This window comes from Zingiber officinale, chromosome 4A (genome assembly GCF_018446385.1).
Source record: "Zingiber officinale cultivar Zhangliang chromosome 4A, Zo_v1.1, whole genome shotgun sequence".
NCBI classification, from domain to species: Eukaryota; Viridiplantae; Streptophyta; class Magnoliopsida; order Zingiberales; family Zingiberaceae; genus Zingiber; species Zingiber officinale.
Window position 1 is genome coordinate 1,382,802 of NC_055992.1, and position 17,893 is coordinate 1,400,694.

A 17,893-nucleotide genomic window follows, 5' to 3' on the forward strand; every position below is an offset into this window, starting at 1 on the left:
TGCCCTGATCGTAAATATGTCACCATCCATATTTTTTAATTAATAATTTAATTTATTTAAAATTTTCATACCAAATTAGGTCAAATTTGAATAAAAAATTCCAAAAATAAATATATTTGTTAAAAAATATTTTTATGTATATATTTACGATAAGGACTATGATACGAATGCATAGAAATTTATTTCATCAAATTCCGATGTCTCTAGGTAGATATTTTTTAATACATATATAGGTTGCTATTAACTAAAAAGGTGTTGTGCAGTGAACGGTTGTAAATTAATGTCTGAAAACTTAAATATGGACCTACAGACATCGGAATTTGATGAAAAAAGTTTCTATGCGTTCGTATCGTTGCCTTGATCGTAAATATGTCACCATCCATATTTTTTAAATATTATTTTAAGTGATTCAAATTTTTAATACCAAATTAGGTCAAATTGGAATTAAAAAATTCCAAAAATAAATATATTTGGTAAAAAATATTTTTTTGGATATATTTACGATCAGGATAACGATACGAACGCATATAAATTTATTTCATCAAATTCTGATGTCTCTAGGTCCGTATATGACGCGTCCCATTTTGTTTTTTTTTTTTAAGATAATTAAATTTTTGGGACGAATCCAGAAATTCGTCCCAAACTTTGGGACGAATTCCTGGATTCGTCCCAAATTTTGGGACGAATCCAGGATTCGTCCCAAAACTTAAATTAATTTAAAATAAATTAAATCAAAGACCGAAAGCTTATATCTTGACCTAGAGACATCGGAATTTGATGAAACAAGTTTCTATGCGTTCGTATCGTTGCCCTGATCGTAAATATGTCACCATCCATATTTTTTAATTAATAATTTAATTTATTTAAATTTTTCATATCAAATTAGGTCAAATTAGAATTAAAAATTCCAAAAATAAATATATTTGTTAAAAATTATTTTTATGTATATATTTACGATCAGGACTATGATACGAATGCATAGAAATTTATTTCATCAAATTCCGATGTCTCTAGGTCCGTATATGAGGCGTCCCATTTTGTTTTTTTTTTAAGATAATTAAATTTTTGGGACGAATCCTGGATTCGTCCCAAAACTTAAATTAATTTAAAATAAATTAAATCAAAGACCGAAAGCTTATATCTTGACCTAGAGACATCAGAATTTGATGAAACAAATTTCTATGCGTTCGTATCATTGCCCTGATCATAAATATGTCACCATCCATTATTTTTAATTAATAATTTAATTTATTTAAATTTTGTATACCAAATTAGGTAAAATTAGAATTAAAAATTCCAAAAATAAATATATTTGTTAAAAAATATTTTTATGTATATATTTACGATCAGGACAATGATACGAACGCATAGAAATTTATTTCATTAAATTCCGATGTCTCTAGGTCCTTATATGAGGCGTCCCATTTTGTTTTTTTTTTAAAGATAATTAAATTTTTGGGACGAATCGCGAGATTCGTCCCAAAACTTAAATTAATTTAAAATAAATTAAATCAAAGACCGAAAGCTTATATCTTGACCTAGAGACATCGGAATTTGATGAAACAAATTTCTATGCGTTCGTATCATTGCCCTGATCATAAATATGTCACCATCCATAATTTTTAATTAATAATTTAATTTATTTAAATTTTTTATACCTAATTAGGTAAAATTAGAATTAAAAATTCCAAAAATAAATATATTTGTTAAAAAATATTTTTATGTATATATTTACGATCAGGACAATAATATGAACGCATAGAAATTTATTTCATCAAATTCCGATGTCTCTAGGTCCGTATATGAGACGTCCCATTTTGTTTTTTTTTTTTAAGATAATTAAATTTTTGGGACGAATCCTGGATTCGTCCCAAATTTTGGGACGAATCCAGGATTCGTCCCAAAACTAAATTTAATTTACATTAAATCAAAGACCGAAAGCTTATATCTTGACCTAGAGACATCGGAATTTGATGAAATAAATTTCTATGTGTTCGTATCATTGTCCTAATCGTAAATATATCCATAAAAATATTTATTACCAAATATATTTATTTTTGGTATTTTTTAATTGCAATTTGACCTAATTTGGTATTATAAATTTGAATCACTTAAAATATTATTTAAAAAATATTCATGGTGACATATTTACGATCAAATTAATGATACGAATGCATAGAAACTTGTTTTATCAAATTTCGATGTCTCTAGGTCAAGATATAAGCCTTCGATATTTGATTGTCTTTTTTTAAAAATAATGTCATTTTTGGAACAAATCCTGGATTTGTTCCAGAATTTGGGACGAATTCTGAATTCGTCCCAGAATTTGGGACGAATCCAGTATTTGTCCCAAAATCTGGGACGAATTCTGAATTCGTTCCAGATTTGGCGACGAATTTAGCAACGAAATGTTCTATTGTTGCAAATTTGAAACAAAACTTTTTTGTTGCAATTTTCGTTGGTTATTTGGGTCGAAATTTTTTTTCGACCCAAAATTTGTCGCAATTTTGGGACGAATAATTTTCGTTCCAAATATTTGTCCCCAAATATATGTTTTTTTGTAGTGTATCGAACATAGCCTAAATGAAACGATATCCAAAATATATAATCAAGATCAATCAGACAACCAGAATTAAAGGATGAAGAGATTCGAACCCCTCATTTAGGGATCTGAAATGTTACGAGATAGTTTGATAAAAAAAATAATGATGACATAATGTTTAAATTTTATGTATGATTTTTATTCATTTTAATTATTTGAGTTATGTATAATTAATATTATAGGTATAATACGAGTACGACTGGAGCGGTGTTATGGTCAACAATCGAGGTAGGTGACATTCAAGTAGTTGCTTAAAGTATGTTGTAAAATTTTAGGTCCTAAAATGGAATCATGAAAGATACTGGTTAAAAATTCTACAACTAATAATAATACCTTTCTACCAAGAATACTTTTATTTCTAACACTATTCTAATAGAAGAGGATGGTAACCATTAGGATAGGTTTAGTTGGAGTCTTGGAGATTATTAATTTATGTCTACAGATCAGTAAAAAAGGTATGTAATTAAAAATAAAAAAAATTATCAAAAATATCTTTTTGATATTTATACTTTTGGGATAAAAATATCTTTAAAATTTTTATAATAAAATTTTTATTTAAAATTATAAAAATTAAATAAAAATATGTGATATTTTATTTAAAAAATAAATTTATTATTGAGATTCAATTAAAATCCCATCTTAATAAGATTTGGTAAAGATCATACATTTAAAAGGATATAATATATCTGTATTGATATAAAATTTTTCGAGGAGAGTCCAAGAACAAAATCATAAAAAACTATACCCAAAATGAACAATACCATTCTGGGATTGTATGGGGGCATAGATCTCACATCTCGATAGGGGTGTAAATGAGTCAAGCCGCTCGTGAGCTATTTGAAACTCGATTCGATAAAAGTTCGTTTGAGCTCGTTTAATGAGACTCGTTAAGATAAACAAACCAAGCTCAAACTTCATAATATTCGGCTCGTTAGCTCGTGAATATGTTCCTTAAGCTCATGAATCAATTTTTAAATAAAAAATTAATAGTTTTGATATTGAATTTACAGATTTTACACTCTACTTATGAAAAACATAGATAAATATAATAAATTTATTTATTAGAAAAAAATTATAAATTTTAATAAGAATATAATAATTTTTTAAAAATATATAATTTAGTTTTTAATGAATATTTAAATTTATAATTTATATTTATTAAGCTCGTTTAGGCTCGATAAAAGTTTGAATAAGCTGGTGAGCCATGAATATATTTGTTAAATAAAGCTCGAGCTCTATTCGATTATAAACGAGTCAAATTCAAACATCCAAGAATTCGACTCGGCTCAACTTGATTACACCTCTACATCTCGACACATGATTTACGGAGAAAAAAAGCCCTTTCAAATTAAAAATTATAAAATAGAATATTTTAATTGCCAAATCCAAAAGTTTAAAAATTTAGATGAATTTTAATTGTTTTTTAAATTTCACGGTCCTTTTATAAAAAAGCAGTTAAAGTTCAGGGTTTTTTAGAAAAAAAAAAAGAATGCAACGGGTGTGTTACGATCCCTTCTCTCTTCTTTGGTTCTCCAGTATTCCGCCTACGCTCTCGATTGCTCACTGATGGGAAGCGTAAGCCGCGGTCGCAATCTCGGTTCCGGTAGCGGATTACCGACGGTGCTTTGTGGAAGATCCCACAAGATCGGCGCAATCGTCCTCGTCGTCGCTACCTTCCTCGTCACTCGTGCCTTGGATCGCCTCTCCTGCGACTTTCCTTCCCCCTCCTCCGCTGCATCCCCCGCCCTCTTCGACCGCAGCAGTGGCTATCTATCCTGGCCCGAACGAAGCTACGGCTCCCGCCTCGACCTTAAGATCTACGTCTACGAGGAGCAAGAGATCGATGGCCTCCGCGAGCTGATGCGCGGAAGGGACGGCCGGATCTCCCCCGACGCCTGCCTCAAGGGACAGTGGGGTACGCAGGTATCCTGTTCTTTATTTTGAACACTATTCTAATTAGTCGTTCTATTGAGTTGTGTTACTAAAGTTGATGACTGGCCCTCGTCGCAATTTAAGGAACGATTCCCCACACGATCGAAGAAGTTCTAGTTCCATGTCAGAAATGAATTATTGAGAATTTAATGTTCGATTTCTTATGTTGGCAGGATTATAAGATGGAATCCCATTCATCTAGGTGTGTTATTCGATTTATCTTGTTTTTACTAATTAATTAAGTCACTGTGATGTGAAAATAAGCTATCAGAAGACTGCAGAAGCCTGCTAGTCACAAGAGCGTAGCTCTGACCTTAGTTGAGAATGTGGCTATAAGAGATTGAGCAGAGAGGAGTTTACTATGAATGTGGCTAGAGATTGAGCTGAAATGAGTTTGTCGAGACATGTTTAAGGTTAGGTTGGATGCGCCTGAACTACACTCAGTTCAGCTGAGGTAAGCAAGGTGTGAGATTCATCTTCCCTGAACTACAAGTAGTTCAATTGAGTTGAATTCCTGGATATGACTGGTCCGTCTTAGCAGGGACGTTGAGTTCATGTGGAGCTACGGGTCGAAGAGGTTTTTGAGAAAACATCTTAGGTGAGCTCAAATGTAGCCAAGGTAGAGGAACTTTGTGTCACCTTGTATGCCATTACTAAAAATTCCCTCAATGACTGAATTCTCCCTCCTTTCATAGGCTTCAAGATACCAACTCAACCTATAACACATAGCTTCAACATGTCCCAAACTTCCATAATAGTCAATCTGGTTCATAACTTTGATTTCCTCACTGGACCTTCCCTAAATTAAAACTCCATCGACAGTTTCGCATGGCTTTGCTCGAATGCTAAACATTTTCTTGGCCATTAAATTTTTTTTGGCTCTATATCCCCTCTATGCCCTTCCACTAAATCTTTTAACTCTATTTCCCCTCTGAGTTCTTCCAACTCCTCAATTTATTGAACAAAACATTGGCTCATGTCGAGCGAATGCATGTAATTTTTTGACTCCGCCTGATTTGTCTTAACTTGCCAACCCTTATTGGAGTTGGAAACTTTATGGCTTCGTGGTAATTGACATCACATTCTTAATTTTGCTCAAAGTTGACCTACTAAAAATTGCATTATATGCAAAAGGCAATCCCACAACTAAAAACCCAATGCATGCGCTCAAATGAATAACTCCTCCCTAAATCTTGCATTTGAAGTTATAGTTTCCGAATGTTGTCCTATTGTATTTTGCTTTCTAGATCTCGCCAATATACACAATTTTCAAAAAAGAATTGAGATGTACCACTTTGACAAAGTTATCCGTGTCTATAAGCACCCTTGCACTAGGCAATTAGCAATTTATGCTTAGATCACCATTGTATTAGGTCATCTCAGTTAATTCACTTATGTCTTCTTTGGAAATACTATATTCTCCATGCATAAGACTTTAATGTATTATATCTCTCACCACCAGATTTCGGTCCCTAAGCCACTATGTTTATATGCATTTGAACTGGCTCCTACATCACACTTGCTTCCTTTGACTCCTTAGCCTTTTTGGACTCGATAAATTTTCCCAAATAAACTTCAAATTATCTCCTTAATTTAGATCCTCAAGTGTATACACTCATCTATATCATATACCTATAACCCCAATGGTATCTATTGTGCTTAGGTTTGTCTTTATCCCCTTCTACCTCTTTATCATAGGAGGTCGTGTATCAAGGTTCTTTGGTGCTTGTCCTCCATTTGATATCTTCTTGGTTCCTTCACCCTATTTGGAATTCTGCCACCTTTGGCATAATCCTCCGAGTGGATTTTCAGACGATGAGTGAGAGACCCTTGAAGACCTTAAAGCAAACAAAAAAGTGGTCATCAAAACGGTTTGAGGCTTTCACTTGTCTACGTACTTCAATAAACTTACTCAAGTCTAAGAGCAGATTTGTTCCCACCCTACCTTAAACTCATTAGGTTGTCCTCACTTTGACCAATGCGACTGCTCCCCTCAAAATAGGCCTTAAAATCTCATATTAATTCCATGAAATTTGCACTCACTCCTAGAGACAATTTGGAGAACCACTAACGAGCAATTCCTCATAATGTTGTCTAGAAAACTCGACATATCAACACATCAGACCTTCCATATCGGGACATTCAGGAAATGAAAGTATGGACATGATTTAAAAGGTATGCACATTCATATGTATTCATATTCAACATATGAAAGTTCGTAGGTATACAAATTTTCAACACATCCAAGGCGAATGGAGTTTGGATTGTTGGTCTCCTCACCTTCATCTTTGGAGATTCCCCCTTCCATGGCTTCAATCCACTGCTTGGCCATTCCATATCTATCCTCCAAACTTCTTCTCCCTTGCCTGCACTTATTCCCATGTCTTTAAAAGCTTCATCTTTTCCTGATCCAATTTTGGGAATGGTCTTCCTGAAACCATTATTCTCAGCTATGAATCCAATATCTTCAAGTTTCTCTATCTACCACATTGAGTCCTTTTTGTTCTCAAAGCTTGAGATCCTATAACCAAAAGTTTTCATATATAAGTGAGAGATTGTAGGCTCTTCCCCACATTGTTGGGCTACTTACTCTTGAACCCTCTGCACGAGTGAACTCAACATTGCTCTATTCTCTTCTTTTTGCTCCATGCATATCACTGAGGTTTCTACAGAAGATGCTCAATCTGTAAAGGTAGAAATTTTAATAGTTTGCAGAAGCCTACTAGTCATAAGAGTTTAGCTCCGAACTTGGTTGGGAATGAGGATAGTAGCGATTAAGATAAAAGTTGTTCAATTGAGTAATAGTTAAGTTTGGGTTGGGTTTGCTCCAATCACACTCAGTTCAACTGAGGTAAGCTTGGTGGGATATTGTGAGATTCAACTTTCTTGGACTGCTAGCAGTTAGCCAAGTCAGGTTGGCTTGAGTTCCTGTCTACAGTGAGTGGATCTAGGTGGTGGTTAGGAGCTCAAGTGGAGCTTTGTATTGAAGAGGTTAATGTAGGTTGGCAGTATTAAGTAGTGAAAATGTTTGAGGTGAGCTCCAAGGTATCCAAACTAAAGGGACCTTTGTCACCTGGTATGCAGTTGCCAAAATCTCTCCGGTCATTGAAGTTTTTATCCTTTTGTATGCTTCAAAATATGAGCACGACCTACGGCTCCATGCCATGTGCATACATAGCTACCTCAAAATTAGATTGTTTCTTGTTGCAACACTTCCTCTCTAGTGGAATCTATCAAACCCAATTTGGCTTAGCTCCATTTCCACAGAAATATGATACTTTTTTAACAATTGGAATTTTCATGTGAATCCAATTCTCTATATCTTCTATTGCTGTTACTCATTTGAAAATTTATGTAACATCATTTGTTTGATGTTTTTAGGTCAAAATCCACCAGTTGCTTCTCAAGTCAAGATTTCGGACGTTGAACAAGGAGGAAGCAGATCTCTTCTTTGTTCCCTCATATGTTAAATGTGTGAGGATGATGGGCGGTTTGAGTGATAAAGAAATCAATAAAACGTATGTAAAGGTAATTAATTTAATTATATTTTGGGAATTATGAATTGAACAACAAGTATTTGTTGTAATGGCGTTTTCAGTTTTTGTTCTTTTTTCAAGTGAAGTGCTCCATTTTAATTTCTTTACCTTTATTTCTTTTGATGTGGTTCACTGTAACTTTATCTAGAAATTTGCTATTAACTATCATAATAGTTCCACTATAGTATCTAAAGAATTATTTATTTTAGCTAGCCTGCTCTATTATGAAGTGGCTCATGGTTTTATATTTGGTGATTAGATTCTCAGTCAAATGCCACATTTCCGATATTCAGGTGGTCGTGATCACATATTTGTCTTCCCTAGGTATTCTATTTATCATTTTTTTACTTCAATATAATTGTCAACCTAGCTGTTTATTGTGTCATCTGCCTATGTGTTATAATTAATTTAAATTATCTCACGAGAAGTGCAGTGGGGCTGGTGCTCACTTGTTTCGTTCCTGGGCTACATTTTTGAATCGGTCAATCATCTTGACTCCAGAGGTACTATTTTTGGTATTATTCATATGCATCTCAAATAGGGACAAGAAGGATGAAAAGTGTTTTTCCCTCATTTGTTCTTTTGTTTTCAATGTTATTTGTCAAAAAGGACTGCTATTTGTATTATTTAGCTTATTTACAAATCTTTCTTTATATTCCTCTTCTATGAATTAGTCTCCTGAATGCTATGATTATATATCCATCAGTTATTTTAAAGCATTGTTGTTTTAATTGTTTTTTCCCATTTCCTTAGGTTCTAGCTGAGTAGCTGATGGTATGCACTTAAATTTGTGGATGCTGTTATCGTGGTTACAAATAAGTATCATTTGTAATAACACTAGGATAGAACAAGGTCGAATAGTTCTAACATAGAGACCATTTAAGATGTTAGTAAGATTGTTGAGATAATTGAAATTCATTGTACTACAAACTGGAAAAGTTGGCTGAATGCATGATGTATGAAAGTGTTAAGGGTGATTAATGTATGGAACCCCAAGTCATTGTCACTGAAGCACTTTGTTGCTTCAGTTAATAACTTTATTTGGTTGCTGAATACTATTAGCTGCAACTAAATATTGATACTTTGTTAGGGAACAAGATTTTTAGTTTTATATTGTGCTCGAAGCAAATAGGGTTTGGAACCACCAAACCAGATAACTAGTAAGCAGTAAACAAAAACTGTTGAGAGAACATTATAAAGCAATCCATGAAATATAAGGTTCATATTGTTTGCATAGTGTGGTTAGTTAACAAAGTTTGTTTCTGGAATTAAAAAATAAACCGATTAGAGATGAGAGCAAGTTGTAGCAGGTTCCTTTTTCATTTGAATCAGGGACACGTCTCTGATGTCCTTTGCATCTGCTATCTTCTACTTTTTCTTCATGCATCAGGAGTGATCAAACTCTCAGCAACCTGGGATTAAAAAAAAATGTCTTATTTCGAGAAGGTGGCTGATCATTGTAAGCCAAATATATCAGAGCAAGGGTGCTATTATACATACATTTAAGCCATTTTAGCTTTCACTTCTGTCTTGCTAATGGATTTTTATTAATGTCTTTCTTCTTGTGAGTTGTGTTACATAATGAAATGAGGGAAAAGAAATTAGGGTCTATGCGAACATATCTAACCTTTGTGTGTGGTTATCAGCTTCCCCTCTGCATTTGGTTCATATCTGATTGAGAAAAATTGCATACATGTATTAAATATTGCAGCACTCACGCTTTAAGGTTCACACTCCTATTTTAATACTTGTTTATGTGAAGACTCATGTAGATGCTGCAAAATCTTTTTTTGTATAGGGTGACCGTACTGATAAACGTGATGTTACTGCTTTTAATACTTGGAAAGATATAATTATTCCTGGAAATGTTGATGATGGAATGACTAAGTTGCATGGCCCCAATGTGGTTCAGCCTATTCCATTATCAAAAAGAAATTATTTGGCAAACTTTCTAGGACGTGCTCAGGGGAAGGTTGGTCGTCTTCAATTGGTGGAACTTGCCAAGCAATATCCTGATAAGGTGAGTTTCTATTATCAAGTAATTGTTTTATTTATGAAACATATGTAATTTGTTTCCCTGAATTGATACCTGATTGTTGGAATGCTCATTTAACATTCAACATACTGTTAATCCTAACTTGCTTACGAATGACATATGAGCCATGGTTGAAGGTGGGTATTTCATGTTAATCATACATAATACCACTTAAATCTTGCAACGAGTTCTTTTATGATTACTGTACTACTTATTTGGCTATGAACTAAATCTGCATTGTTGTACTACTTATTTGGCTATGTACTAAATCTGCATTGTCAATGAGGTTTTCATTGAATTAATCTCATGCTGATTCACAACAAAAGCGATATCTTGTAACTTGTAAATACTGCCGAAAGATAGGTTGGAAGAATACAATAATTTTCTCTTGAGAAGATGCTGTAGGTATTATACCAGAATTGGCTTCACAAATTGCATGGCAACTTCAGAGAAACTTCTCATATGTCCCACCTTTGGCCAAGCTTAGGTTTTTAAGGAGGTAGCACATTTTTTTTCTTGATGTACGTGATAAAAAGAAAAGGACAGTTTTGCTTATTTCACTAAAACTGAGATGCTATACGTTATACTTCATGTTCATTTTGTTTATCATCGATATTATTTCCTAGCTCTCATGCAAATTGATTGATATACAGTTGGAATCTCCAGAGTTGCATCTCACAGGACCTAACAAGCTGGGAAGAACTGAGTACTTCAATCACTTGAGAAATGCTAAGTTTTGCCTAGCTCCACGTGGCGAGTCATCATGGACGCTTCGATTCTATGAGTCTTTCTTTGTGGTATCTCTCTATCTGACAGGACACACATTGCATATAGTTAACAAACATACAAATATTTGCAACCATACATGTGATCATAAAATTTCATAAATTAGTGTGCATGCACATTGCACAAGCAAGTAGATTCATGTGAGAATATCTTCGTAGTTTCAACTAGTGGCCGCTGTTGAAGCCTTGAAGGTCCAAATAATGAGCTTTACATGATAGATAAGTACTACATTATACTTGTTATTTTGCTTGCATTGAGATCTTTTAGCCAAATTCAATTGTTCTCTACTAAAGATGTTTTAAAAGTCGTAAGCAAGATGCAATATTATTGTGAAACTCCTGAATGCATTTGCTTAGATCATGCTGCTAGTTTATCTTTTTGAACTGTTGATGACATTGATGTGTTTGGAGATTCCTTTCACCTGCCATTTCATTTGGAATCTTGGAGGCACTTTGAACCTTTCATTTATTTTTTACCCATCTATCAGTTGATTGCAATAAAATGCCATCCAAGTTTGCAAGCAGGCATTTTCTGGGGTGTCTAATAGTGTGAGTTGCAAACAGGAATGTGTCCCAGTCATCATATCAGATCAAGTTGAGCTTCCTTTCCAAAATGTGATTGATTATACGCAGATATCTATCAAATGGCCATCTACTCGGATAAGCACTCAACTCTTTGAATACCTAGAAAGCATACCAGGTTAGTCTCAAAGGTTCCTTCATCATCAATTCCTTATATACCACTTTGACTCATTTAGCAACAAGCATAAGATACTCAAATATACAAATTGTCAGATGAAGTGATAGAAACAATGATAGCTCGAGGCAGACAGGTGAGGTGTCTGTGGGTCTATGCCTCCGAAGCTGAGCCATGCTCTGCTATGATAGGCATCATGTGGGAGCTTCAGAGAAAAGTGAGGCGTTTTCACCAGTCTGCAGAAACATTTTGGCTTCATAATGGCTCAGTTGTTAACAGAGACTTGGTTGAGTTCCATCGCTGGAGAACTCCTGTTCCCTTGCCTTGATCAGGTCCTACTTTGAACACTTTTCTTAGTAATCACAAGTCTAGTTGCTTCATTTCTTCATGTTTTGGTGGATTCTATACGTGAATTGATTTAGTAGCTCTATTCCAATTCAAGAAAAGTCTGATCATTTCATCTGGTTTCATCTAACTGTTCTGTGTCAAGTCTTGAACATGGATGTCTGATCATCCAGGCACGGGTGCATTTAGTTTTCTTTACTATGCCTGGATGATTATATCTCAGATACCTATTTGGTTTAGATTTTGTGTCTACAATATCAGACTTATTGTAAAAAACTACATTTTGTGTTCATGAATAACTAACAATACATGTGAATAAAACTTGCTTTCAAGCTTTTGAGCTGAGAATTGGGTACCACAAACTCTTCTTGTAAGCTTAAATAAGGTCTTGTGTAATCTTGATGATATTTTTGAGATTATAATCTGCGGTGACATGTGAGATATTAAATTATAATCATTTGGTTCGTGCAATCGAAGGTTCAGTTGTGGCGTGAGCTAAACATGAACAAGGTAACATTGTCTGTGCAATTTGCACAGTCAAAATCTCTCTACGTAAGTGCAGTCCCTCACTATTATCCTTCGACACCAAAACGGTCGCTTCTGTGTCTTTGGTCTCAACTCATCTTGATAGTACATTGCCTTCCTCATTCGCGGCTACTTGTAATTTATACATGTAAACTCTACTCCTGCATTCGCTATAGGGAACAAATTGTTAATGAAAACTTAGGGACGTGATAATTTTATTGTAGTATTGTGATTATATATAATATGCAAACGATTTGATATTGTTCTGAAGTGTATAATAAATTTATTAAAAGTAGTGAAGGGAATGATAAATTTAATTATTAGCCTATATAATTAGATTCTCTCCTATAAGTCTTATAAAGATCCTGCCATTTGATCTTATGTAGTGATTTTATATTCTATTGGCAACATATTTAGATCGACTAGTGTATGTTTTGAAGATTCTAACAAACGATATTAGACCAATCTTCAGCCCTAGAGATATTTATTATTCAACAATAATAGAACATTTGATTTGAAGACTTCTCAAGTTAGGTTCTTGTAATAACTACAATTTTATTATTTTTCATTCTTTTTCGTCGCTCCTTGAATGGTCGAATCTACTAAGCAGCGGGCATAAACTTGATAGATTACTTTGAGCTAACTTTCCCAAAAACTTTTCCGAACTCTCCAATCAGTAAGAAACCGATCGACAAGTTGAGTTCACCATCAAACTGATAACCTAGTATGCCACCATCATTTAAGGTGCCATACTAAGTGGTGCAACTGGAAGAACAGTTCACAACCTACAATAAAACTTAAATTTGTACCAAGAAGTTGAAGACCAGCCTACTATAGAAGATAATGTTCGACGCAATTTTGTCAAATACAAACACTCAAGAGTTTTTAGCTTCCTAATAGTTGCTTTCAACAGGAAGAACTAGCAACGAGCACCCGAGCAAATAATTCCCATGACTAAAGCTACTACAGAATCATAATTCGAAATGCATGATCCAACTAGCTTTTGTTTCAACAAAACCTAGCCCATTTGGCTAGGTTCGCCTCATGTTAAACTACACAAACACTGATCAGAAATACGGGGATCTCGCAAACATCAGACGCAACGAGATAAACTTTACATTATAACATAGTGGAAGAGACAAAACCCAAACAAGTGCAACAAAGATAGGCAATGTACAAACCCTCCGCTTCGAACCGCACGGCATCAAGCATGGATTGGTAGATCATTTGACTCTGCAGGCTGGAAGAGCACTTGAACATTTTGCACGCGGGCTTGGTCTACAGCTGACGACATTCTGTGCGAGCGGATGATGCATCCTGTTCTGTGCAAACCCGCTCAATGAGACCTCGTTTCCATTGCTCGACTGTAAAGGCTCAAGTGTCTCCACGACATCACTCATAAGAGGCCTTGCTTTTGGGTTGTGGCTCAAACAGTAGTATGCCAAGCTGCAAGCCTTCTGGGCAGCTCTCACTGAATACTGATCTTCCAGCTTGGGGTCGATTATTTGCAACAGCTTTCGCTTGTTGTTGAGTTTAGGGCGAGCCCAATCAACCAAGCTCTGCTCCTTAGATGGACGAGCCTTGTCCACAGATCGACGGCCTGTCAAGAGCTCAAGAAGAACAACTCCAAAGCTATAAACATCACTCCTGGCCGTCAAGTGTCCTGCACATGCCAAGGATATTAGTGATCGACGCTTCCAGTGATTACAAGCAAATTGGAAGTGTTGAATCATAGGCTGTCACTGAGACATCGGAAACAATGCACCTGTCATCACATATTCTGGGGCCGCATAGCCATAGGTTCCCATCACCCTCGTTGATACATGGGTCTCATCGCCCTCAGGTCCAGCTTTTGCAAGACCGAAATCTGAGAGCTTGGCTGTGTAATCCTATCAAGAGGAACAATTTGGATTCAAATGCAATAAGCCACTTGTGGTTCCCAAAGTTCATTATAGAAGAACATATAGTTACAATTTATAAATAATTAGAAAGGATTGATACTTAACAGAGTCCAATAAAATATTTGAGGTCTTAAAATCTCGGTAGATAACAGGTTTTTCAGCATTGTGAAGGAAAGCTAGTCCTTTAGCAGCGCCAAATGCGATTGACATTCTTGTCGCCCAAGATAGTGGTGCAGCTGTCTCTGAAAGCCTCAAGGAATATTAAGCCAGATTCAGATGAAAGATAACTGACATACAATAGTAAAAAATTGTTCATTGTATTGGTGAAGATAGATTACATAAGAAACTCGATGGGAGACAGTATAATTAGCACGAATAGTTAAAAGCGAAACCGACCAAAGCCCCCAATAGAACTGAAGTAATCGAAACAAGCCTTTTACAGGGAAAAAACAAATAAGATTTCAACTGAGAAATTGCTGGTTATAAACCTCCATGACAGAAATGTAAACTGATTATCCATAGACAGAATCAAAAAGCAACATGCATTATTTTTTAAAGCCACTGGCTTACAACAGGCCAAATCTTTTAAGTCTTAGTAGATGTCAAAGACAATGTCCAGCAGAAGCAGAAAGATCTTTTTTCAAGAGAAGATGCAAAGTCCTAAACATGTAAACCAAAGAGTGGAATGGCTGTTTCATTGTTCTTTTTGTCCAATATCATTTTGAGTTCCAAACATTTTCTGTAGCCAACAAAAAAAACTTCATTAAACAAGTTTGTCAGTGACAAACTTGATTAGGCACCTCATCTTTCATATGATGTCTCAGATTCATCAAGTCACATAACAAATCAATACTTTGGTGTGCAGCAATAACTTATTAGTTATTACTAATTATGCATTGAAATCAATATTTTTTCAGTGATTCTACTTATTTTAGCCAAGATTTGTTTCGATAATTTCACCATCTTAATATAAGGCCGTGACTATATTAGTCATAAGTTTACAATTGAAAATATATCACAAACATGAGTCCTTTTTGCACATGAGGAAATTGGGGAACTTGCACAGAAGGATAATGATGCCCAACTTCAGTTCAGATGAATATACTAAGCAACAAAAAATTAATTAAATGCTAAGAGTATCATACTCCGAAACAAGTGATTCTCAAGGCTTCCACGGAACATGAACTCGTATACAAGCAACCTATGATCATCTTCACAGCAGTAGCCAATCAACTTCACTAGATTAGGATGCCTCAGTTGTCCAAGAAAATTAACCTCTGTCTGGAAATTAAGAAATGGACACAAGTCAGACTTGTAAAAAAGTTAAAGTTCCAAATAGATAAACTTTTTCTGTTGATATGTAGTATATAAGCCTACATCAGGCCCCCAACTTTCAAGGATAATAATGCATGCATATTGCGTAGGATTCTGGCAACTACGACAATTTTTACCTGTTGAAGACAAACACATGATGAACATAAATTGTTGTAAAACAATCAAGAAAAAAAATTTGCACTCAATTGAAGGGAACAGCATGACAAAATTTTGTTATAGTTTTATGTTCAAAAGTGTAAATTCAACCTCAAAAACCTACTAGAGCAAAATGGTATAACTATAAGTTGGGTGCTGCAGACCTCTACATTTATGTGAACATAAATGCCGGAAGACAATAAGCTCAGTTCAATGGGAACACACAACTCAAGTTGTAAGTGAGCTGTTATGAGTTGCCCGAGAAGAAAAAAGAACTCCTTTACATTTGAACATTCTACATAAAGTGACATATGTTCACCATTAAATTAGTGCATGTTTTAAATGTTCCCAATCATCCTAGAAACAAATATATTTTCCAACTCTCCATATGTTGGCAAAATAAGTTAAATGTAAAAATATTATGTATTTTGTTGCTGAGTATCGGGCAATAAACCAAATTAACTATACAATTTTCAAATATTTAATATAGAAAAATTAATAAGATATCAGAAAAGAAAATCAACTTACAAGCCATTCCCTATGTCCCTGATGACCATCCTTGTTGAGAACCTTTACAGCAACTGGAAGTGATTTGAGACCAACTCTCACATTTTCATCTATATAACCCTTGTACACGGTACCAAACCCTCCTTCACCAAGCACATAATCCGCACGGAAACTTTTAGTAATCGTCTCAAGCTCAAACAACGTAAACGCAATCACATCGGTGTATATTGCAATATTTCTAGAATCCTCAAAGTGTCGGGGAGTCGAGGGGTCACTAACATCTGAGAAGGTACGAGTATGTTTTTTCTCTGTAAGAGCATTCTTAACAGGTACTTGGAACATTTGGAGTTGTTGAACTGCACCAACAACAAGGATTCAAAATGGCTAAATTGACAACTTCAAATAAAAGTTTTCATCAGTTTCTGATATCTAAGCTGCTGTTTTGTAGATTAAGCAACATTCAGAAGAGACATTACATATAAAATTTCAGCTGACCAGAGAAAACAAAATCATAGACGCTGACTTTCACACTGTCCCACAACATAAATATAAAAAAAAAAGATACGGTAGCAAGCAAGATCCCTAAATGTCGCATCTTGAAATAGACTAGTTTGCAGAATAAAGCTGGTTCTTAGCTCATAATCTGTACTTGGTTGCCTCTCCAAATCCAGAATGAAACAAGGACCAACCAAACATAATGGAACACAAATAAAACACCGAAAGGTTCATCAAAATCCCATCGATAATGAACAAGAAAGACAGGAGGCAAAATGGGAAAGATAAACCCCAATAAATTGACATTAAAAGACGGAAAGACCGAATCTTTGAAGAACCTCAGCACCGGAGGCCGATTCGTTAACAAGAACCAATCCTTTCCGGGGGAAAAAAATTAATCCAGATTAGACCTAAAAAAACAATGCCAGCGCACCCATCCGAAAACCAGCAAAAACCCTAGAGAGAGAGAGAGAGATGGGAAAAAAAAAAATCAAATCTTGAACCAGAGCAAGCTTGCGCAGTGCCCTTTCCGAACAATCCTGTAGCAATCCGGACCAAGCACCGGCAATGGCGCAACCCTATCACGAAGCTCAAGGGGGAATACACAAAAGGACGAAATTTGGGGCGAAAGGCGTCACCTTGCGCGTGAGCGGCGACGACGGCGTTCTCCTCCCTGGTTCCGCAGTTGCCCATCGTTGGAGCCGTCTCTCATCCTCCGGCGGCGCTCGAATCCTGCCTCACCCAGGCGACGCCAAGCTTCATGCGGCTGCTGAAACCCCGAGAAGAGAAAAGGTAGGATTAGAATATTTATAAGTCGGAGGAGGGAGATAGAGGATTGCGAGAAAGAAAGGTGACATCTTTTTTGCCCGCTTCCTCGGTTTCCCTTTTTACTTTGGGAGTTTACACAACGAGCAGGCCACCAACTCCACCACCCCCCAAAGATTCCCCCACCATGATTTTTAATTAAAGCGAGGAGGGAGGAGCTCCCTTGTGAGCAGCCAGTGACTGAGGTGATGTTTTTGAGTGCGAGCTCGCAGCAGTCTGTGGAGTGCTTGAGACATGG

General features: G+C 35.5%; 2 protein-coding genes across 5 annotated transcripts; one reads left to right on the forward strand and one right to left on the reverse strand.

The window, feature by feature from the left end:
* Nucleotides 1-4,095: 4,095 nt before the first annotated feature.
* LOC121969207 (probable beta-1,4-xylosyltransferase IRX10) lies at nucleotides 4,096-12,264 on the forward strand. The gene is made up of 8 exons (XM_042519165.1): nucleotides 4,096-4,525; nucleotides 7,916-8,062; nucleotides 8,330-8,394; nucleotides 8,504-8,573; nucleotides 9,869-10,090; nucleotides 10,759-10,902; nucleotides 11,455-11,590; nucleotides 11,686-12,264. Exons 1-8 carry the CDS (start codon nucleotides 4,169-4,171, stop codon nucleotides 11,913-11,915), a joined length of 1,371 nt encoding a protein of 456 aa, XP_042375099.1. The 5' UTR covers nucleotides 4,096-4,168; the 3' UTR covers nucleotides 11,916-12,264.
* Nucleotides 12,265-13,259: 995 nt separating this feature from the next.
* On the reverse strand, nucleotides 13,260-17,893 carry LOC121969209 (probable serine/threonine-protein kinase PBL8). Of its 4 annotated transcripts, none has more exons than XM_042519171.1 (7): nucleotides 17,722-17,893; nucleotides 17,469-17,596; nucleotides 16,357-16,691; nucleotides 15,504-15,639; nucleotides 14,464-14,600; nucleotides 14,223-14,346; nucleotides 13,260-14,120 (listed from the first exon to the last, which is right to left on the reverse strand). In XM_042519171.1, exons 2-7 carry the CDS (start codon nucleotides 17,521-17,523, stop codon nucleotides 13,681-13,683), a joined length of 1,227 nt encoding a protein of 408 aa, XP_042375105.1. In that variant the 5' UTR covers nucleotides 17,524-17,596; nucleotides 17,722-17,893; the 3' UTR covers nucleotides 13,260-13,680. The 4 variants fall into 4 exon arrangements, with proteins under 4 accessions (XP_042375105.1, XP_042375104.1, XP_042375102.1 ...); XM_042519170.1 differs by having other exon boundaries at nucleotides 17,469-17,599; XM_042519168.1 differs by having other exon boundaries at nucleotides 17,686-17,893.